Source organism: Trachurus japonicus, chromosome 1 (assembly GCF_045865225.1).
Source record: "Trachurus japonicus isolate A0001 chromosome 1, Traja_1.0".
Classification (NCBI taxonomy): Eukaryota; Metazoa; Chordata; class Actinopteri; order Carangiformes; family Carangidae; genus Trachurus; species Trachurus japonicus.
Genome location: NC_140907.1, coordinates 28,479,996 through 28,504,538, shown reverse-complemented (window position 1 = coordinate 28,504,538; position 24,543 = coordinate 28,479,996). Strand labels below are relative to the sequence as shown.

The following is a 24,543-nucleotide window of genomic DNA, read 5'->3' as shown; positions in this document are numbered from 1 at the left end:
CACTGTAGATAGGATTCCTCTTCTTGTGACAGGTTTACCCTGTACTATGATTCTGAACCTGAATGAGTCTGATTCTATGCACCACAGAACTCCAAGCGCTCTTTCGATTGGAAGTGCATCTTTACTCAAATCAACTGCTCTTACCTCCTTGGCTCTCTCATCTTCTGGCACAAATGCCAAAAACTCTCTGCTATTGCTTATCCACTTCGTTAAGTTGAATCCTCCTGAAGAACATAGTGCTTTGAGGTCTTTGTACAAGGAGATGGCTTGAGCTGCGCGCTTGACAGACTGCAAGCAGTCATCAATGTAGAAGTTATTGAGGATAGTATCCACAGCCTCTGGTGATGCTTTGATGCAGTTGTCTTGTGCTGTCCTTCTTAGGGCATAGTTTGCACATGATGGGGAGGATGTAGCGCCAAATAAGTGCACAGTCATTTTATATTCCTCCATGTCCTGTTCAATATTTCCCTCAGGCCACCATAGGAAGCGCATGAGGTCTGTGTCTTCTTCAGGGACTTTTACCTGGTAATACATCGCTTCAATGTCTGCCATTATAGCGACGTCCTCCTTCCTGAAGCGTGTTAACACTCCAACCAGGGAGTTCACAAGATCTGGGCCCTGCAGAAGCTCATTATTCAGTGAAGTTCCTTGGAAGCCAGCCCCGCAGTCAAAGACCACACGTAGCTTTCTCTTTTGAGGATGATAAACGCCGTGATGCGGGACGTACCATAATTTACCATCCTGGCGGCTTAGCTGGTTCTGTGGGACTTTGACTGCGTAACCCTTTTCAATCATATCCTTCACGAAGACGCTGTACTCTTGATGGAAGTCAGGATTCCTTTTGAATTTCCTTTTCAGTGTAAGAGCTCTTTGTACAGCAACGCTGTGATTGTTGGGCATTGTGACAGCAGCCTTCTTCTTTGGTAGACCAATGACATAATGACCGTCAGCATGGTAAGTAGAGTCTGTCACACAGCTCATAAACTGTTGATCCTCCTGTGACATTTCCACCTTTTCATCACACAGACGTTCTGGAAAATCATGATTGTACTGCTGTAACAAAAGCTGCTCTACATTCTCCACTGATATGCGGTTTACTGTAGCTTGTGAATGTCCACCATTTTCTAAGTCAGTGTTTGTGTAATCTCTCAGTGGACCATTGACTGTCCATCCAAGAGCAGTTCTGACGGCATATGGCCCATTGCCCTTACTGTTGATCACATGCCATGGCTCTAATGCTTTGTGCACATTGCTCCCGATGAGAAGTCCAACATCTGCATTAATGCTGGGTATTCTGACCTCGCTAAGATATGACCATTTTTCTATATCTTCCTGTGTTGGAATGTTTTCTCTTGACACCGGGATGCTTTTCTGTGTATATACTTTGGGCAAGTCAATGAAGTTGTTGCTGTCAATCCCACTGACTTCCAGATCTGTGAGCAGATAGCTTTCCACTTGATGCTTAGGGCTCATGGTTTTCAGCTCCAGTTCAGTACGTCTGCCTTGTAGGTTCAACTGTCTGGCAAGTGTGTTGGTGCAAAATGTTGCAGAGCTACCTGGATCCATAAAGGCGTAGGTCTCCACTACTTTGCTGCCTTTCTTTGCCTTCACCTGCACTGGTACAATTGAGAGAATGCAGTCGTCCCCAGCCCCAGTATACGCACTTGTTTCGACACTGGCAGCCACCGACACGCTTGAAGCTGCTGAGCTTGTGGCTGCGCCATCCTGCACTTTTGCCTCGGCTACTTGTGAAGTGATGGAACTCTCTTGTTTTGCAAAATGTAACATAGTGGGATGTTTCAAAGCACAAACACTACATGTCATCCTTTTCTTACAGTCTTTACTCACATGTCCTTTAGTTAAGCATCCAAAGCATAGTCCTGCTTTCCTGAGGAAGTCGATTTTTTCCTTATGTGGACTGCCTACTATCTTTTGACACTCCTCCAGAGTGTGATGACTTTCGCAGAACAAACATGGTTTACTGAAGGCACTGTTGGGGCGTGTCGTTTCAGCTTTTGTCTTTTGCGTAGCAAATTCCTCAATTTTAACTGGAGTAGCATTAATGACAAAACTACTTCCCTTTTTTCCTTCTGGTTTTGTGCGTCGCTTGATGTCAAACTTTCCTTTGTCCTTCTTGTCATCTGCTGTTCCCTCCAGCAGGTTGCCAAACAGTGGATCTGTGGTGACTTTAGCTTGCTTATCCACAAACTTTACAAGATCAGCGAACTTGGCTCTTCTTCCACGCTGCTCCTGTATCTCATATGCCTGGGCACGCCACTTTTCCATGAGCTTGTATGGCAACTTTGATGCCACAACCCTCATATTAGTTGGGTTGTCTAGCTCATCCATGAATTCAACATCATCCATAGTGTTGCGACAGCTCAGAAGAAATAATGAGAAAGCTCTGAGTGCTTTGCCGTCTTCTGACTTGATTTTAGGCCACTTAAATGCTTTTTCCATTAAAGCAGAAGCTATTTTGACTTCATTTCCGTAATGTTCTTGCAAGAGTCTCAATGCTTGATCATATCCACGACTTGCTGGCATATGCTGGCAACTCTTTACCAAGTCTCGTGGTTCACCCCTTGTGTATTGCTCCAAAAAGTACAGCTTGTCTGCATCATTGTCTGTTCTGGAATCAATAGCATGATCAAATGCCTTTATGAAGGATCTAAATTCAAGTGGATCACCATGGAACAAAGGAATGTCTCTTTTTGGTAAGCATGACAACCGTTGGTTTTTTACAAGCAACTCTGTAATATCAGTTTGACGTTTCATCACTCTGTACAACTCAGTTGTGTCGTCATTGTGCTGTCGTGGATCAGCTGCATGTGTAGAGCTTGGTCTCTGATGAACACGTACCTTTGGTTTTGTTGCTGGTGGATTTATTGACATCACTGGCCTGTCTCTGTATTTCTGTCTAGGTGGTGATGTATCATGCCTGTTTTGACCATCATTGTAGTCCTGCTGAACTGAATATGATGATGCAGTGGCACCACGCTGTTGCTGAGGTGATTCGTAATCTGCGTATATTTTGAGTCGTGCAGCAGAAGCTGCCAGCTCTGTGTCAATCTCTAGTTGTTCTTTGTCCATCTGTAGCTGAGCTTCTTTCAGTACAAGTGCTTGCTTTTCCTTTAATGCTGTTGCCTTTGCAACAAGTGCTGCTCTATTTGCTGCCTCTTTCAGGCGTATTGTAGTAGCTGAAGATGCTGATGAACTTGCTTGACTGCCGTGTTTGGAAAACTTGCCAGATTTTTGTTTTGCAGACACATTCGAAACACTGTCCATTGGAGTTATGTAATTTCCACTTGTCTCAGCCAAGTCTTTATGAAGTTTTACTTCATCAATCCACCTCTCAGCTCTTTTTATGAAGTCTAGGCAAGTGGACATTTTGGGCTCAAGCCAGTAGGTTTGGTCATCCTCACGTTCTTCCCCTCTCAGGTAAAGTTTCACTGACTCGTTGGCTTCAATGAATTCCTCATACAACTTGTAATAACTCCTCATTTCCTTTTGTTCAATATATGTCATGTTATTGTCATCTTCCATGAAACGTTCTATTTGATTTGATTTTGTAGTTAACTGCCTTAATTTGGATCTTCTTGCAGTGATATACTGATGCAGTTTCTCCTCAATACCTTTTTCTGTAGGCATGACTGCCCTCTTGTGGTCATCTTCGGTGACTGCACGTTCCTCATCGTCTTCGATCACTGTACGTTCCTCATCGTAACAACTTTGCGGCTCCGCCATTGCCGTTTGTTACAATGTTTCAATAATGACGTGATGAAATCCAGCGACAGGAACAACAAGGTAACCACTCAGCTTTAACACGGGGATGGTTATCAGGCTTATCCCGGTTACCTTCGTCCAGCTGTCCGATCAGAGCCTTGTTTATTCCCACAGCGTTGTCCCCCGCCGCAATAATCCTGTCGGGCGCCGTCTAATTCCTGGATGGGCCGTGTCCGCGACGCGACGTGATCCGGGTCGATGTCAGACAGAGGTTTTTTGACTTGATGTAGTGGCAAACGTAGATTTTAATTCCAAAGCCACTCGATTTATTAGCAGTAGGCTGGTACAGCTGGCTCGACTCGTATGTTACTGTCTTGTGTTCCTTAACTACTCACAAACCACCGGAGAGTCAGGTCGTAGTTTCGTTGTTTTATTTCTCGTTGCAGAATCCAGGTATATCCATTAATACACACCATTCCAAGCTTCTCTTGGTTTTCACAACGGTCCACAACATCTTAACGTAACAGTAACATCTGAAAGTGACGGTCAAAAAACCTTTTTTCCCTGTACCTATTACTCTGCTAATCCACGTCTTGTACTTTTCACAAGTTCTTCAAAACAAAACAATGCGCATGCGCATGCATGAGCAGCGCCTACTTCAGGTGCTGTGGTAAATTTGACCTCTATGCAATAAAAGGCAATAATGTATAACACAACCAAAACTAATATAACACGCTGTAATCTACAGTAAAACTCTCAACTTTCTTTAACATAATATTGGCTCCTACAGGTAGTTTTGAACCATTTTATAGCTATCCTGCTATAGGCTTAGACTGCTGGGGGACACATATGGTTACACAGAGCCCTCTCCTCTTCTCTCATCTCGCAAAATTTTGTCTTGTAACTGTTGTATTTTGTAGTTTGGCCTGTGTGTCTCTCCCTCTGTGATTATTTCTCAGACTCCAGGGCTCCATCCCTCTGCACCAACCACCGCCTGCATCATCTCCTTTCCTCTGCTTCTAAGCTGGCCTGCCCTCAATATGACCCAGCTTACCCAGCAGAAGCAGTTGCCTTTACCGACTCCCTTTTACTGACTGTCTCATTTTCCATATCATTTTATATTCCACGTTGTAAATGTGTTTTTCCTTTCTGTACACAAACTCCTGCACATCTGCCTGTCTATCTAAAAATAATCTTGCCTTTCCTTGACATACACTGCATTAGTAATGTCTGCCTAAAGTGATCTGATCACAACATAATATCCTGATATTGGCACACGGTGAATTATTAATTTAGTTAGCATGTAAAATGTAATGGTTGTCAAAATACCACCACGTGCTGCGCTCCTCCCTGCGACTGGGTGATGAAGTCGACAAGGGTCTTCTCATGTGTGAGCCGGTCAGTGGCTGCTTTGATGTGAGCGGGAACATCTTCTGACGGGGCTGCTCTTTTTGGCACATGGTACACCGGTCTCAGAGATCCCTGGAGCAAGCTTCTGGCCTCCTCACTCCAGAATGCAAATCTCTGGCCATGTTTTAATAACGAAATTGAAATAAATTATTACTTGGGGAAAATGATTGGTTATATGTGCACGATTGACCTTCCTAAACACTGTCAGAGACAAGCATCAAGACTACTCGTTCTGTTATAACTGATGTCTCTTCTGTAGATAGGTTATGGATGTTATCTTGATGTGAACACATGTTCTGATAACACCAAATATATTTATACTTTGTATAATGTACACATTTTCCCTAGAACTGTCATACCCTTCTATATGATACCGCTCCATGAGGAGGAGACACCACCATTTCCTTATCAACGGCATGTCCACCTACAAGAAAGATGAAAATAATTAAATTATTCAGCCACATTCTTCCTCCCTGCAAATATGTCACTTTTTAATTTCACAATGTTCTTTGTGAAGTTTTATTAACTTACTTCCTGGAACTCAAATCCTGTTCCTAAAATAATGGACAGGGTGTACTGGAACAGAAAAACGAAAAGAAATTATCAATAAAAATGTTGATGGGGGACTGTGTCAACAAGGAAAAAAACTGACATTACCATTAGCAGAAAAATCCCGCAGTCATTCCCGAAAATTTGACGTGGAAGGCACTATAAAAGGTACTTGAGAAGAATAATTAAGTACAAGTACAAACCAAAAATTACTTAAGTAAGAGTTAGAGTGACACATCACTTGAGTAAAAGTCTTAAAGTACCTCACAGTAAATGTACTTAGGTATCAAAAGCATCTTGTGAAAAAATATAATCAAATACCAAAGTACAAGTGCAGTACAATATTTTTATGGTACGCATAAAAAAAAGCAAAACTACCAAAAATGGTTCTCCCCTTGTTCTCTTTATTTCACTTTCAGGTGAATGTAATATATTTGTGGTACGATAAAACAAAAACAGGAAACACCTAAGCAAACATGTAGAGAGAATTAAACAAGTGTCTTGTGTCTGCCCGAGACCATAACTATAAACAAAGCATCAGTCTGCCTAAGAACACAAAAAGTGCCTCCTATCTGCTTTAGAGAACAGAACTAAATAAGGCGCCTTGTGTCTGGTTAAGAATACAACTTGAAAAAATGCATTCTCATTACACACAGCACTGTCTATCACATTACCTCCAATCTTCGTGAGAGTACTGTATGTTGTTCTTCTCGTCCTCTCAGACACATCCATTACTCCTTTGATTATTAATTGTATTTTTATTTTAGTGAAGGAGTAAAGGTACATTTTTTAACGTTTAAATGTAGTAAAATAACACTGGAAGTCCTGGTTTTAAAAAAATTCAAGTAAAGTACAGATCCTCAAAAGAACTACTTAAGTAGGCTGCATCTACTTTGTTACTATCCACCTCTGGGCCTAACCAATAACAAGGACTTTCACACACACTGACTGAACTGAACTAACCCTGACCCTGACCCTTACCTGAAGCAGACCAAATCTTCTGGAACACCTTGTCGTAGGCCTCCCTCGATCTCATCTCCTCGGACAACCTACAGAGGAGGTCACAACGCGACCCAGAAGCATCCAAGCCGCACTCCCTACACAGGGCCCTTATTACTTCAACCTGTCCAACATAGAACATTGAATGTGTGAGGAGCTGCTTGTTTTTGTGGGGAAGTGACCAGCAAATATATGACATCAATTAATGTAAATAAACAAACAAACAAAAAAGTGTACCTTCTGCTTGAACAGCTCTTCCCTCAGCCGGTCTTCAGTGACTGTAATTTCCGAGACTTCGGCTGGTTTCGGTGGACGCACTTTCTCAAACTCTGTATTGAGCACAATGTTTGAGCGGCGTGTATTGGGTCCTACCCATGGTGCCCAAAAGTGAAAAGATGGTTCTACTGCACATGGGTTCTTCTGGTGACCTTTGGAAACACAGAAGAAATACCTCATCACATCTTTGAATTGAAATTAAGAGGCATGAATATACAAATCACTGGCCACAAAGTTTTGCAACAACAAAGACGACAACAACAACAGCAACAACAACAAAATTCTAGCATTTCAGCGAGGCAATGACTTGTATCTTTCCATTACTTGTTGTAAGCCCTCGGGCAATCCTCTCCATGGCAATCTCCTCCCAGAATTGTTCCATATCCACCTCTCCACTGAATCCCTCAGGAGGTCTTTCAAGATCACTTACTACAGACATGAAGTAATCAAGTTTAGAATTATTAAAAACATTAGTTTATAAAAAATTTTGTCTTTGAAGAAAGTGTCTCACCTGATAGGTGGAAGGCTCCCTTTTTATGCAGGTCCATGATTACGACCGGTGGATGGTCACCACAGGTGACACATGAATAGTTGTATTCATGTTTTGTCAGTGCCTCAAAATGGAGGTAACCATGGAGCACAATGTCAGGTGAGGGGAACTTGATACCGAGTGACATTTCCAAATACTCCACCACCCTGCTCACAGCTGTATGGACCTAGGTGTGGAATAAGTGAAACAAATGTACTGTAAAAAATCAAGCTGTGCATTTCTTTGATAAACATAGTATTAATTTCAACCTTGTGCAGCCCTTGTGTGGTCTTAACTCCCTGCATACACCGGTGGTGCTATGGGTCAAAACTGACCTGCCTCCACTTACTGTAAGCTCTAAAATACAGCAGCATCACAAACTTCACAAACCACAATCACAAACTTTAGGAATATCTGAGTTTTTCCTCTTCACAGTGCAGAAAGACTGTTTTTAATCAGAATATGCTATTCATTTTTATTATAACAAACTTGTTAGACTTGTCTTCTTTACCAAAATACAGCGAGCTTATTATTATTATTATTATTATTATTATTATTATTATTATTATTATTATTATTATTATTAAATTACAAAGAAGGATACTGGATACTCTCGCCTATTCCCACAGTCCAAACACATACAGGTTGATTGGTGACCCTAGAAATTGCCTGTAGGAGTGAATGTGAGTGTGTGTGTGTGTGTGTGTGTGTGTGTGTATTGTTAATCTCTGTGTGTTGACCTTGTGATAGTCTGGTGACCTAGCCAGGGTGTACCTTGTAAATACCTAAGTCCTATGCAAGCAACAGTCTCATCCATTCTTTTCTAGTCATCTCCATACTGTAGAAACCACACAGATTTGTCATCTTTGGGATGTTGTCCATGCCTGATGTGGAGAACATTTGGACTTTTGAGATATCCTGCAACCTGGGTCCTTATGACACAGTGTGCTGTAATCCTGCCCTTATTGTCTAATGGTGATGAGGACTATGATAGTTTTGCTTCTTTTTGTCAGAAGAATTTCTTCTTCATCTGAAGATAGGGCGTCTCTATTGTATTGTAGCCCAGATCCATCTTCAGTAACCTCCTTCTCTACGTCTTTGTTCCACCTGAACGTCTTAAAAAAAATCAGGCCAACAGGCGACTTCAGTCACTCTGACTGCATTCCTCATTAGTAAACAGTGCCTTCAAGAAATGTTTATTTTGCTTGAAATACTTTGAAAATATGTATGCGTCTTTTATCTGTGAACGAGTCAATTGTGGGGTCATGGACAGGTGACGTAACACCTGCACCTGAGATCAACAGTTCCACACAATCTCAATGTCTGTGTGTGTGTGTGTGTGTGTGCGTGCGTGCGTGCATGCGTGTGTCTGTGTGTGTATGTTTTGTCTGTGAGTGCAAGTTGTGGGGTCTTGGATAGGAGATTAAGCAGTAGTAGAGAATCTCCATGTCTGTGTGTGTGCCTGTGGTGTCTCTTTGTCTGAGTCTGTATACACACCAGACACGTGTGTCTGTGTGATTTTATGCAGTGTGTAATTTGCTTTGAAGGTGATTTTAACCGGTGGGTCAAAACTCAACTCAACTCAACCTTTGTGCCCTGTTGGTGTACAGCTTTGATGGAAATATAAACAAATAAAATATTTGCATTTTCTATTGGTGGGGTCACAATAGGAAAAGTCATTGAATGTGAAGTCATTCATTGGGTTTTTCCTGCTCTAAAACATGCCAGCTGGGTCATTTCTGACCCCAATACCACACAAGGGATTAAAAAGTACCTGTAGCATGCTTCGTATCGTCAAACACAGAGGGAGGTCGAGGAGTACCCTATCGTTGAAATTGTGTATACCATCTTTCCACTCTTGATATCGATAAAAGGTTCCGCATTGGTAGCAGTATTTGCAGTAGGTGTGGATGTCTGGAAAAACAAACAAACCCAAGAGTCAGTGTGGTCTATGAAAAAATTCAGTGATTACTCAAAGCAGAGCAAATACACATAAGTTGGGAAAATTTGCCTACCATAAATGATGCACATGCTTGTGAGGATTTTGGCCTTGTTCGTAATAAGGACAGGATTGCTCAGGGGAACATGGCCTGGGCAAAGCTGGCACATCGTCTCAGCTGGGGTAAGATGCCTAGGATATTGTCTTTCTATTGACGGCAGTCGTAGATTGTCGGGTATGACAGCAGGTATCTTTTTATTATCCAAAATGTACTTGACCATCTTCTTTAATTTCTGAACATCCTTTGAAGGATACAGAAAGCCACCACCCACATCAACCTCGTCTTCAGAGAGTGATTTTACTATGTTTGGGCCGTCTTCCTCCTCAGTGCTCCGGACTTTCCTGAAGAGTTCGGGCTGGGTCTCAAATAAGTGCCATTTGGCTATGTAGATATGAGGGCATGACTGTTTGGCCCTTACACATGGACAATGCCAGGAATTACTTCTTCTGTTATAGGACACAATGACTCTGCCCAGTCGACTATAGTATGAGATGATGGGTTCATAAATAGATATGTGTTTGCATTCGGGGTTCCCAATTTTGACAAGGACGGAAAGGGGAACATGGTTACTTTCAGCTTGTGTTTGGCGATTGAGGCAGATCTCCCTTTTGTCTTTTCCAAACCATTTGCATTTCACCATCTCATCAAGGCTCTCTTTGAGGAGCAACTGAGATGATGCATTTGAGGTGCAGTAGCATAAGGACCTTAGATGAATGCACTGATATGATTTGAGGCCGCTGCGCCATGCCAAATCCATATTCACCTGGCACTCTGCTGACTCACAATTTATATGTTGATTTTCACCCCACATTTTGCTCTGAACATGCAGAGGAGTGCCTGCACCGTGAAAAGATTTTTGAACTGTATAAACACCATTTTCTGGGTCTACACATGAACTCTCCAAATGCGAGTTCTCTGTTATGTCCTTTTGTTTGTTTTCATGTTTCCTAATTATGTGCCTTTTTAAATTTTTTTTGTTCATCATGACTTGGCATACAGGACATTTTTTCTGTTGCACTGTTGCCACACGAACTCTTTGCATCTGTCTCACTGGGATGCCTGGTGTGGTCCCTGCCAGAATGGTGGAAGATGAGGGCAATGGAGCTGCCACAGGGTTGGAGGATAAGGGCGATGGAGCTGCTGCGGTGGTGGAAGACGAAGGCGGTGGAGTTGCCACAGGGGTGGAGGAAAGGGGCAATGGGGCTGCTGCGGTGGTGGAAGACGAAGGCGATGGAGTTGCCACAGGGGTGGAGGAAAAGGGCAATGGGGCTGCTGCGGTGGTGGAATGACGAAGGCGATGGAGCTGCCACAGGGGTGGAGGGCAATGGAACAGCCAACGGTGTCCTGCATTTTGCCAGGTGTTTATCGAAGTCTTCTTTTCTCACTATTGTTGACTGGCAGTTAATGCAGTGATAATGCAGTTGTGGCCGACAGCCTAAACCACATCTGTGGATGGTGTACCCTGAAACATAATGTTACATAAAGTGTCATTAAGAGGAAATTATGAATTCCCACAGTCTGAATGAAGAAATTGGAGAGGGACTTATTTGAATTTATTGCTCAAATTAATTCTATTGTCACATTCTGACTGCTTGTAATGAGGGTTACTCCTTGAACTATATTATTGTCCACTATGAACTACCAGCTACCCAATACAGCAGACTACAAGTTATATGAACCTGTTAGATACACAGTTAAGTTTTCAAGTCACCAGTGTGGCTATTGTAAGTAATTTGTTTTACCGGCAGAAAAAATATGAATATTGTGCATATCTAGTATTTATGCACAGACACATGACAACTTTATTAGCATTTTCTGAGATGTTTCCAAATCTTACCTTCATGGACAACTGCACGTGCTAAGTGGCTGTCCAGATGTGCCTGTACTTTGCAGAGCTTTGTGGGTTTAAAAACTGCTGAGCTGCAGAATGGGCAGTGACATTGTTTGCAGCATGTACTGCATCTCTTAATGTCAGGCAGTGTTCGTCCTCTTTGTATCGAAATATGCATCCTACAAAAGAGACAACACAGTCAGTCAAATCCAAAATTAATCCTTCAAATGTATTTCACAGGCAATGAAGCCCAGGTCTAGAGCTCAACATTCTGTCCTGGATTAATCTCAGGTTTGGTTCATATTGGCTATACAGTCATGCTTTAAACAAGCTGACCGAAATGCAATAGGCAACTTTAAGGAACGCAAACAGGAATGATTTACAAATAGCCTATACAAATACATATCATTGTACTTAAGAGTTGGCTATAATTGCCAAATTGTGTCTATCTGTATTTTAAGGCAAGGCTGTGCTGCGCACTGTGGCACTGATCAAATATTGATGGGGGTTCAGGTATGAAACTACTCAAACCAAAAAAGTGAAATCGCACTATGTATTTTCTTGAGATCCTATGGGTAAGTGCACCTCATTGTCTTTGCGTTTGGCCATGATGACATGATGAGCTCTTTGACGTTGATGACAGTTTACAGTGTGGAATTCAATCACAAAAAGTGAAACAACAACAACAAAGAGCCAAATTATATATAGATTCATTAACATTTGGTACGTATTGTACCGGACTGACATGTCGACTTTTAGGTTACTGTGTGTTATGGTATGTATCACTTGGATATAATAACTACAACCAGGAAGGAATAGGTGGGGGAAGGACAAGTTTTGGGGAGGAGCAGAGAGGACAAAGTGGTCATCACAGAATTGGAAAACATCCTACTGGTAGATGCATAATCTGTGATCATCCTGAATCTGTGCAGCATGATCTTGTGGAATGTAAGGGATAAGACAGAGAGAGAGAGAAGAGAGATCTTACAGCAGCACTGCAAAGGGAACAAGTGAGCTTTAGGCATTAGGAGGCATGTGGTGAGGGTAACAGGGTTAATTGACTTGGTTTTATTATTATTATTATTATTATTATTATTATTATTATTATTATCATCCTAACTACTGATTGAATGTGCCACACTCCAGTCCGGTAGGTGGCGACAATGCACCTGTGAGATGCCAGCCGCCAATCAAATTCAACAGAGGAAGGAGAGGAAATCTCAAGAGTTTCTTCTGATTCCGCGTCCATACTGATTAGCGGATGTTCAGAGAGCGCGAGAACGGTAAGAAAAATAGTCTTTTAGTTATCATCCAACGAGTGTGTTATGGTCTCAAACATGTAATTCGTGCTAAATTCGATGCATTGTAGAATTGGGGTGTCACGTGTCATGAAGGTTGTTTCTCTGCCTAACTCGATGGTCCGGGCTAACGTTAGCTTGGCCAAAGAAGGTAGCTAGTGGATTTTTTTTTTTACGCTAATGGATACGGCAAAGTCTTAAGGCAATTTTACCAGCGTTTTCTGTGTGCTGCGGCGTATAACATATGTGCACACATTATATTCTCATATTCATATTTTTCTTATATATTATGTTCTTTTCTTTCACCATCCTTCTATAACTTAACTATGACAGGCGACTGGCTGAAGTGTTTGTTTGGGTGTCCTCTCTGCTCCAAATTCACCATAAATGTCATCCACAGGCACTTGCTGAATCATGCCGCAAATGCAGTGCATTTGAAGACTATGTTCATGAAAGGTATTTCTTTGAGATCTTTACAAGTAATTTTGAATGATGTGGATGTGTTGAGAGAGTTGTTTCACTTTTTGGAATAGACATTAATGTTGAAAGTACGGTAAGGACAAAATGCATATACCCTATAGGATGCTAAGTAAATATTTGTTTCTCAGGTACTGCACTATTTTCAAGACAAATTATGGACAACTGCACGTGTGAAGTGGCTGTCCAGATGTACTTTGCTGAACTTTGTGGGTTGAAAAACTGCTGAGCTGCAGAATGGACAGTGACATTGTTTGCAGCATGTGCTGCATCTTTTAATGTCAGGCAGTGATCGTCCACTTTGGAATAGACATTAATGTTGAAAGTACGGTAAGGACAATACCCTATAAGATGCAAAGTAAATATTTGTTTCTCAGGTATTGCACTATTTTCAAGACAAATTATGAGAAATTACACTCCCTTTTTTAGAAAAGATCATTGCAAAGGGGCACCTCTTCCAGATCCACAGTGACCTTTTCCAGACTGTGCCAACCACCACATCAGAAACTCACTCACACACACTGCAGAGATGGAGAGGAGTGCGAGGTATGTCTACAACTACAAAAAAAAAAAAAATGCCGATCACTCTCCTCGAGTAACTGACAACCCACAGAGCTCCAGCAGATTTCCAAAGGAAACAACTTGTAAGCTCTGAGCTCTGTGAAGACTAACCCAAACTGGAGGAGGCAGTTCATATAACTGACAAAGCCACAGTAGTTGGCATGGAAGGGTTAAGTAAGTTCAACACATTTTTAAATTGATCATGTACAGTTCCAGCTAATGTGCTTTGTTTGGCACGTATATCATTTACTTTGACAACCATACTCTGTTGGAAATACACTTTTTGCAGATGCTTACAGTTGTAAATGTTAAAGGGATAGAAGCATTTTTTAATTTTTTTATTTGGACCTAACCAACTGCTGATCGGCGGGCGCTAACCCTGGGCCGGAGGGATTCGTGAGTTGTTAAGGTCCAAATAAAAACCCTTCACTTTAAAGGGCTGGAAAAAAATATATTATAGCGAACAATGGAACTGTGTATTTTTTTTCACATAAGACCTCTTTCAGGCCGTGAAAATAGGCCGTTTCTTTGGGTCCATTCACAACAATGTATGTTGTAAATCTCTGGGCAGGGCTATTATGGGCTGGCGTTGCTAACGGGAGGAGTGCAGACAGTCTTCTACTGCAATTAAAGTACTTAGGGGCTATTTGTAGATCATACAACCCCACTTAAAAAAAAATGCTAACCCTTTAAAGGTGTACAGAAATGGCCGTTTGTCCTGTTTGTCGCGCCGAGTTGTCACGAGCTGCAACACGAGTTTACCCGAGTAATGAAAACGAATTTGATTGGTCGTTATCGAGCGGGGCGGGATATTCAAAGTTTGGGGCGAGCCCGAGCTCTGTGTGTGTGTGTGTGTCTCAGACGTTTGAATGATGGATGATGGATCCAATATCAGTGGCTGATGAATCGTGTACAGGCTGACGCATAGTCCGTGCGCCTGCATTATCCAATGCGGAAAAAAAATACATACTTTCATCCCGGATTTACTCAAAAATAGATTTTTGCACAAAGTTTGGACTACATCGTCTGATAGATGAGTTATTACACTAATTTTATGACCCAGAGTGGGCTTAAATTCAATTTTCTTTTCTGTACACCTTTAAGGTAGAGTGATGACAGGGATTATTCTTACTAGCTTGAACTTGAAGTGATCATTTTCAGGTTTTTTTTTTTATCATTCAAAATATTCTTGTGGTACTCTTCTCTGGTACATCTCAATAAATTACATGGAAAAGTTCATTTCTTTCAATAGTTCAAATCAAAAAGTGAAACTAATACCATGACACACACACTGCAGTAATCCATGTCTTTGTTTAACTGTTTAATTGTAATGATTGTAGCTTACATTTAATGAAAACCCCCAACTCAGTATTGCAAAAAAAAATATATATATATATATATATATATATAGACAGCTCTTTGCTATTACCCGTCATGCAATGCTTCTTGTCTGACACCTTGGTGGTGAGAAACCTTTTTAAAAGGCATCAATCAGGACTAAACCAGCAGATATTACTTTGCACTGATAGGAGACAGGATTACATTCTAAATACTGACAAACTCCAGCTGCTTTCTTGTCTTTCCATACCTTTTTGCCCCTCCTTTTCTTCATGTGTTCAATACTTATTCCCTGTGTCATTTCACTTTATTACACATCAACTTAATTTATGGACATTAATGTTTGGATTTCTTTGTATGTGTGCATTACTTGGGTTGATGCCGACATCTGGTGAAAATTTCATGTCAAGCTCTATTAGAAATATATTTCTGAGAAAAATGTTGACGTGTTCAATACTTATTTTCCCCGCTGTATATGAGAGAGAGAGAGAGAGAATTACATCAGACCAAGTATCTCAAAGGAGGTTAAATCGAAAGCCCAGGTTGCTGAAACGTCAGTTGAGAAGGTGGCCACAACTTAAACAGCTGCACAATATTACCCTGTCAGACTTGGGCCGAGTGATACTAGGTTGGTTAATGTCAAACTTTAACTTTATCTTACACAGTTTAGGTTAATTATTGTATTGTGTCTTTCTAAGCTAACCTTCAGGTCGACAAACTTCGCCTGACACTGGTGTGTCCGCAGAGCCACAGCAAACGGATAGAGGAACTCTTGATGCAGGTACATCTTTTCCCTACTACAGCTTAAACAGTGATTATTTTTTCTAGTTTATTTAATTGAAGTGTTAAATCTCCTTGTCTTTAGAAAACACATTCATTGAAGGGGAAAGGGACATCGGCTGTGAAGCTCCACCCAAGGCTTCAAATGAAGGACTTTGCTATGGGCCTCACTGCGCATGTGTCAAACTCATGTTCGTTGCATCGGGATCTAGAAAAAGTGGTAATCCCTTTTTTAATAGCTTTTTTATGTGAATGGGGAGGGTCGCGGTTGACAGCTTGAAGTACTGTAGGTGTTGCAGTTGTTATTATCTAGTGCAGGGGTAGGCAACTATATTTGTCAAAGGGCCAGAATTTTTCTCAACAGACACCCCGAGGGCCGGACGGCCTAGATTGAAATTAAATTCACCTTTTTGCTTAATAATTTGGTTGTTTAAATTTTATATTTTTTTTTCTCTTGTGCACATCATTTTTATTTATACACATCTTTGGTGTTTTGTATGATATAAAATTAAAAATTTTGACATAGCCCATCATATCATCATATACATATCATACTGGAGCTTTACATTGCTGGCTTGTATCCTGAGACAGTACGTAAACTATTGGAACTCAGTCGTGGGCCACATTGGAAGGTTCGGCGGGCCACATTCGGCCCGCGGGCCGCCTGTTGCCGACCCCTGATCTAGTCAGTGGCGTATCCAGGATATTTTTACTGGGGTGGCCAAGATGGGACACAAAGCTAGTGTGGGGTGGCCATGGCATAACAAAACTATTGTGATATACGCAGCCGACCGCGGTTCAAATCTTGGCTGGAGGTTCTTTACTGCATGTCACATTACCTCTCTCTCGCCCATGATTTCCTGTCTCATAAATGTCAAGAAGAAAGGTTTACTGGTAAAAAAAAAAAAAAAAAAAAACTTTTAAAAAACAGTATTTTTTTCACAGTTCTTGGTACTCTCTGGTTGTTTTAACATGTCGGTTTTTAATCAGTAATTGTTCAGGATAGGGTACAGCTTTTCTAAGAGCCTTGTAGTGGATAAAAGTCCTCACCTCTTCACAATTTGTATCAGGGTAGCAAAATTCACTTGCTCTTAACTCATCCTATAGAATAACATTCATCAGTCATTAGCTCATTATCTGTATTACCTGTATTGTTACCTGTGTGTTCTTTACTAATTGAAGCCCTATCTAGTGATTAAATAAACACAGCAATCTAGGCAACAGAAGAAACCCAAAAACTCAAATTAAAGCTTAATATTTAAAGATAGGCCTCATTAAAAAGTGTAAGCCTATCTGTAAGCAAAAGATAAACTATGCTTGTAAGAAAAAACTGAAATTGCTCTTAACATGCTTGGTTTATGTTATTATTTATCTTACATCTAAATTTGTTGGAGATACTGGAATTTGATTTTTTGGTTTGTTTTTTGCCAGCACACGTGTGTTTTTGTTTAATCACAAGATGCTGCCTAAATTAGTAAAGCAAACGTAGGTAACAATACAGGTGACACAGATGGTGGCCAGATGGCTAGGGATGAGCAAGTAGCTACACCATTGTCTCTTCAACCATATAAAAATTATCTGTATGCAGCCTATGGAGTGGGTGGGACTTTAACCTGTAATTGTAAGCCTAAAACTGGAAGAAGTTGCTATTATTATTATTATTATTAGAAAACTATAGTATTTACAGAAAAGCATCAGCACTGAGCTTCAGATTTTTGATCACAAGTAAACAATTTACAGAACAAGTTTCTTAGAAACACAGAACATGGATATTCTTAAGTGCATCTAGGGCTGAACGATTTTGGGAAAAGATCTAATTGCAATTGTTCGGGCAGATATTACAATTCTGATTTGATTCACGATTTTCTTAAAATCAAGCTTCAGTGCAATATTCATTATGTATAGCTAGTAAATGTACAAACATGACAGAAAATTACAGCATGACATTAAAACATTAAATGCCATGCTCTAATGCAAGAATGAAAACTAAAGTGGGGGGCCAGAGATGTTCACAAGTCTTTTTTTTTTTTTTTTTACCAAATCCAAGTCAAGTCTCAATTCTCTAAAAAATAAAAGTCTCCTGTCTCCTCTGGTTGTAATGACGCTTCTATCATCTGCTGCTTTCCGGTCTACTAAGAATAGGTACTGCACAGCTATATAGTCTAGTCCTATTTCACAGCAAACATATTAACAGGAGGACTTAGCATAGGCTACAGTAGCCTGATGTGTGTCAGTTATGCAGCAGCTCAAACGGACGTTAACTTGTGCCTCACTGGTGTCGCTGGTTCAGTCACCTGTCTGTCACTCACCTGCAGCTGACTGCGCAGTCAGAGGATCTGCTGTTCCTCTCTCTTTAGCCTGGTGTTTGACTGCACTCTGTATAAAGTGTGTTAATTTCAACACTGTACAATTAGCGCGATATAGCGCATTTACCGTTTATTAGCGGTCAAGCGCAACCTATGCGCCCGTATGTGTGTGTGTGTGTGTGTGTGACAGAGAGAGAGAGAGGGAGAGAGAGAGAGAGAGAGAGAGCGGAGCGAGGCACAGCTACAGTGACTGTGTGTAGAGGAGTGTGTGACAGCGTTCCTCTTGTTTCTTGTGTTGACGAACTTAACCAACAACTACCTATCAAATTTGGGGTGGCCACAGGGGTGGCCAATGAGTTTTCAGGGGTGGCCAGTGCCACCCCAGGCCACCCCCCAGAATCGCCATTGCTCTCCTCATTGGATAAAAACTGTAGGATACGATAAATGTTTTCTCCTGGGCTCAGAGCAGAGCAGAATGACTGACAGACCCGTGTTTCAGTCCAAACACTCTATGTAAGTGATTGCTGACCAAAGATATAACTATTTGAGACTTATATTAACACAAATATATCACTTACTTCTGCTTTAACTGTCTATGAACTTTACTTGACATCATAAATAGCAAACTCTGGATGGTGTGGTGTGTTACAACTAAATCTAGTTATTTAAAGTATTGGAAAACAATAACCATATACTATCCTGATTAGTTGCTTTTATTAAAGTGCCAACATGCACCTTTCTTCGTGCCTACACAACTTAACAAATATGTACGCTTTACATATTTTTTTTCAGCCAGTGTTTATGGTTTATTGTCCTTTCAACAGTGTAACATTATACAGTTAAAATTAATAAAACACTGATTAACTACTGTTACAATAAAACATCTGCATACATATTACTCGTGATGCAGCACACAAATTACAAGTATTTCCTCTAATGTCATGCTTCATTGTCTATACATTATGTTGAGCTGTACTGACTTTCTAAAATAAAATTAGTTTGTCCATTTTTCAGATCATTATACTGTTGTTTTCCATACTTATGCCAACTAGCCAAAGTTCTGATTGCACGCAGACTTATTATGTGCATGTAATCTATTCCACACTATTCCTACTTTGTTGTAGGCTATATTGTTTAGTATAGTGGTGTTATTAAGAGCTTGTGTGTTTGTATGTACATCAACGGGGTGAGTTGGCACAATATCCGCGCACAGATAGAAGAAGAAGAAAGAAGAAACTTTATTTGTATAGCACCTTTCGCAGATAAAAACCACAAAGTGCTTCACAGTATTAAAACAATGGCAACAAGGCAGAGCAAAACTAAACAAGACAAACAAACAAGAAAAGCATAGATACAAAGACCCACAGGTTAACCAAATGCCTGTTTAAATAAGAGAGTCTTTAAGTTCTTTTTAAAGGTATCAACAGAATCCAAAGAGCGTAATGAAAAGGGTAAAGCGCTCCACAACCTGGGAGCTACAGCAGGAAAAGATCTGTCACCTCTGGTTTTAAGGTGCACTGTTCGTCAGTGCCACCAAAGGGATTCACAGGACTTTTTTTTTTTTTTACATGACGCCCCTGTCGGAGTCAGTAAATTTTAAAATGACCCTGCATTAAGCCTTATCAAAAGATACATGACCCCCCCCCCAGCCAGCCATTGACACGTGACATTGCATCACATAGCGCGTGACACTACATTATTTCATTTTGACAACCATGCCCTCACTCTCGGAACATCTGCAATCTGACCTTACACACCACACTCCACCAAGACGGTGCTGTTTCAGTAGATTTATCATGGAGACACAATATAGATCCCCAATATGCGGCTACCACCGGACGAGCACACTATCACAGAGGCTACCGCCGGGCTGCTGAGGTGGTCGGCCGGCTAAGCTGCGTCGTCGTCTCAGGGGAGAAAACGAGCACTTCAGTAAACCGGTTGCTGCCTCTGGATGAGCGCATCATCACAGAGGAAGCAGCCGGGGCTGCTGTGGTGGTCAGTCGGCTAATCTGCATCGTCCTCCCAGGGGAGAAAACGACCTGCATCATCAATGTAAATTGACTGACCGTTTCATTGTAAAACATTTATTTATTGATGTAACGGTGGTGATTGTTCAAAAATAGTTTTGTTAGTGGATACAGACTGAGTAAGTTACCATAGCTCAGGCGTCTGTCTCCCGTCAGGTAAAAGCTGCCGTTTATTCCTCAGATGAAACTCATGAAGTTGTTGAGCCTCTCCGGTACGGTTATCCATCACTGCAGTTGAATTAGCCGCTAAACTGCTGGACGCAAAAACCGAGGGGGCCGTTTGTGTGTTTACAATTCACAAAAGCAGCGTGAACGTACTTGCCACTCTGTACAGTACTGAAGTTAAACTCACTCACCCCTAAAAGACGTGCTAACCCGCATGCAAAGTCCCCATTGAGTTATTGGCGAAGCAGTTAGCATCGTCGCCTGCGGTGCACGAGACTCGGGTTCAAAACCCACTCAGGGCAGACCAAAGCAACATCAAATAACGTTGTGGTTCGGGGGCCGTTGCTCTCAGTGTCATCAGTGCTTGCAGCTTTGAAATGTCCCGTTTTTGTTTTTTGCGGGCATTGCAGTTTGTCCTCCAGACAAAAAGTTGAATGACCCCCCCTCGCTGACCTTTTTTTTTTATTGGACCCACCCCTCAACAAATAATATTATGACATAACCCCCCCCCCCCATTTTCCTCCAGTGGCCCATTCCATAAATAATGAACGGTCCCTAAAAGCCGTTGGTCAGAGGACCTCAGACTGTGGGTGGGGGTGTAAAACTGTATAAGATCAGACAGGTAAGAAGGAGCTTGACCCTGTAAGGCTCTAACAGTGAGAACTAAAATTTTAAAATGTATTCTAAAATGCAAAGGTTACCATTGCAGTGAGGCTAAAACAGGCGTGATATGTGCCCTTCTGTTTGTGTGAGTTAAAAGCCTTGCGGCGGAGTTCTGGATAACCTGGAGACGGTCAAGCTCTTTCTTATTAAAACAGTAAAAAGACTGTTACAATAATCTACTGTATACATACAGTACGAGATGAGATAAAAGCATGGATAATCATTTCCAATTCAGCCTTTGACACCAGAGTTCTTAGCTTATACACACATAAAGATTTTATAAATCTCAACCTATTTTTTATCTGTGAGAGACCCCACACATGAAGATAAAAAATCTGTGATTGAACAGTTTTGATCGTATTGTGTGTGGTGTGCTGCAATATTCCAAACACAGCACACCACACACATTAAACATGGCTGCTCTATTGCCGGCTGTTGCTGGCTATGAGCGCTACCGTCTTAGTTTTGAGTGGTGCTCCAAGGACATCGCTGTATCAAAAGTAACGCCCAAGTTCCTGATCTTAGGTAGGACAGACGAGCCTAAGGTACCAATACACTGCTTGATCTGCGGGATACTGCTATCGGGGGCGATGATTAATGTCTCTGTCTTATCTGAGTTCAGCTGTAGGTAATTCTCACTCAACCACTGCTTGATGCTCGACAAGCAGTTAATTAAGGAAAACAGTTTGTGTAACTCAGTCGCTTTGAACGAACAGTAGTACAATTGGATATTGTCAGCATAAAGATGATACGAAATATTCTTGAATTGTCTGATTAACTGTCCAAGGGGAAGTAGATATAAGAGAAACAAAACAGGTCCTAGGACAGAGCCCTGAGGTACCCCAAATGACAGTCCTGTGGTTTCAGACATGATTTGCAGAAACACTAAAACTTCTCTCAGAAAGGTAAGAGGAGAACCACTTTAAAACCAAACCAGACATCCCAACCAAATCACGAAGTCTATTAATCAAAATGTTGTGGTCAACTGTATCAAATGCTGATGATCGATCTAACAAAACCAAGACTGTGTGCTCACCAGAGTCAGCTGACATCAAGATGTCACTGGAGACTTTGAGGAGTGCAGTTTCGGTGGAATGCTTATTATGGAAACCGGACTGAAATGTGTCCAAGACCTCATGCTTCTCCGAAAACACAGTGAGTTTCTCCGCTACAGTTTTTTCTAGTAGTTTGGATAGGCAATTTAGAAATTGGCCTGTAGTTTTTTGGCTGTAATGGATCCAGACTGGGCTTTTTGAATGTGGGTTACACACAAGTGGCAACCCTCCGTGACGTCACCCATTGGTTTGTGAAGGGCCGTTTGTGAAGCCAGGAGATTGGCTTTCAGGGCGCCGCCATCTTTGGTCGAGGGGCGGGTCGGACCCGTGTCTCCGAGGCTGCTAATTTACCCAGCAACACCGGCTAATTGCCGAGCGGCTACGCTGCTAACATTGTTAGCATCTACAACTCGAAGTAAACTTTATATTTAACGGTTTAAGTAATCTCAGAAGCTTATTAAATACATGTCCATGTTTGAACTACATATACATAGATCCTATGAGGAGTAATGTGTCACGTTATTGTAGCCGATGTTAGCATTAATAAGCTAATGTAAAGCTGTGAAACGTATTTTGATATTGTGTTTTAAATTGTTTTACAGAACCCAGAGACTAGTTTCTGTCTCAAACTGTGAAGCTGCCTGCAACACATAAACTGTCATGGACTGAGACTGGTGGGTTACGGCTCCTGGACTTGATGTTACATCACCTGCATCACCGATGATCGGATGCTGGAGCTCCGACCTGACGACCACGTTACACTGCATTCACCCAGCTATATTATTAGCTATTATTTTACATTACTATTATATATATGCACATATTTTTGCAGGTTACCAACATGATGATGTACTGGAAATTAATATAATACAAGCTTGTCTTTTGACAGTATGGCTCACCTTTACATCATCCACAGCTTATAAAACGTTTTCAATGCTGTGAAATGCTGAAATTACTAGTGCAGTTTAAACATGAAATTAATTTATTTACTAAGATTTGCTTTACTGATTTTTAATGGACCAGATCTTTACAGTAAAATTAACACCACGACACACTGCTGTAATCAATAATAAATTCAGGAAAAACTTTCCAGGACTATTTCAATGTATGCTTTCACTACACACAAGAAAAATACAAATGTTTAATCTTGTTACCCTCCTTGAAATAATAAAGCACCCAGAGATGAATATCAGAGCTTGTGCTTTCCTGATGTTTCTTGTCAACTAATCTATGATACTGAAAACAATAATTCACCAAAAGTGTCACATTACATTGACCATGAGGTTATGGTAAATATGTAAAAGAAATACTACAATTTAATCACAGTAACTTTCTTTATTATTACATTTTCAATGATAACAATCATCGACTGAATAAAGCATTTGTATTAACTGGACTATGAAAATAGCTACTTCAAAATCTTGTCAATTTTAAGTTCACCCTAAAAAGTGTGAGGTCAAATGTGGACATAGAATAATAAACAAACAGTTGGTCTGTTCTCTCATCAGAGGTTTTCTGGTTTCATCATCATCACAGCTCCACACATGATGTCCTCCTTCTGTTGGCACCAGTCATGGTAACAGAGAAGCTTTCCTCTGTAGCAGGATGGCTATGGAGTTTTCATCAGTTTCAAATTCTGTTTACCGTATAATTTACTTTTTAAAACAGTGAGGACAGATACCACACGGACTGTAACTGGAGTTAGATTATCTTAACGGAATAACAACATGAACGCTCAGGACTAGCAGGATAGCTTCACAGCTGGATTAAGAACACAGTTTCACGGTGAGGAAATACAATGTAGAGGTGGATACGAATGAACATATTTTATCCAAGATAATTGACTGTGTAAAACTCTCTTTTTGGTCGGCGGTGGGAGGCTGCTACGATGCGACAGCGAGGCCATGCAGTGTGTGAGAGGAGCACCTCAGGACCGCCACCGTTAACCCTTTCATATTTCATGGCAAAAACATTATTTCATGTGACGAGTGGCGCGCTCCTTTCCAAAGTTTTAGTCAAGTGTACTGGCAATTTAGACCATTTTTGACAATTTTTGTAGAGCCACAGTGTATTCTATATTATTGCCACCAAGGGAGGACACGGTGTTGCTCCAGATGAAGACCGGGCGGGACTGTCGGCTGAGAGCTCCCTGTTCGGCTCCGAGCTGCTGGAGCCTCACGGGTGAGAGCAGAGCAGCTGCGCTGCATCCACATGCAGAACTCCGTTTGCAAAAGCAAACTTAAATTTACAGATTTACATAACATAATGGGCTCAAACACAAGAATTAAAATCAGTACTAGTGGTCTTTTAATGTTACAGTGTAAAATGTCTGCCTGTCATTATTATGGTCAAGTTCTGGCAACTGCAGCTGCCAGTCTTTTACTGTTGATAAAACCTTTATGCAGTAATTCAGGGACATTTTTACACTGCGAATATCTATTTTATAATTTACACCGTTGATTTTAAAGTCTTTTCATATTTCATGGCACAAACCTTATTTTATATAAAATTTAAATGTAAATGGTGTTTTTCAATGGTAAAAACCGTAATTCT

General features: G+C 41.0%; 1 protein-coding gene across 1 annotated transcript; it reads right to left on the bottom strand.

Annotated features, from left to right (window-relative positions):
* Positions 1-6,640: 6,640 nt before the first annotated feature.
* Positions 6,641-12,064, bottom strand: LOC146992120 (uncharacterized). The gene is made up of 8 exons (XM_085789285.1): positions 12,054-12,064; positions 11,324-11,496; positions 10,538-10,948; positions 9,261-9,400; positions 7,469-7,673; positions 7,282-7,386; positions 6,919-7,109; positions 6,641-6,805 (listed from the first exon to the last, which is right to left on the bottom strand). The coding sequence occupies exons 1-8, from the start codon at positions 12,062-12,064 to the stop codon at positions 6,641-6,643; spliced, it is 1,401 nt and encodes a 466-aa protein (XP_085645411.1).
* Between the last annotated feature and the right edge of the window lie 12,479 nt (positions 12,065-24,543).

Bases quoted from the DNA above. Each gene is read 5' to 3' on its own strand.
- LOC146992120 (XM_085789285.1), bottom strand. The intron at 7,110-7,281 runs GTAATGGAAAGA...GTGTTTCCAAAG, and splicing joins TGCCCGAGGGCTTACAACAA to GTCACCAGAAGAACCCATGT. The intron at 6,806-6,918 runs GTACACTTTTTT...TATGTTGGACAG, and splicing joins AAGAGCTGTTCAAGCAGAAG to GTTGAAGTAATAAGGGCCCT.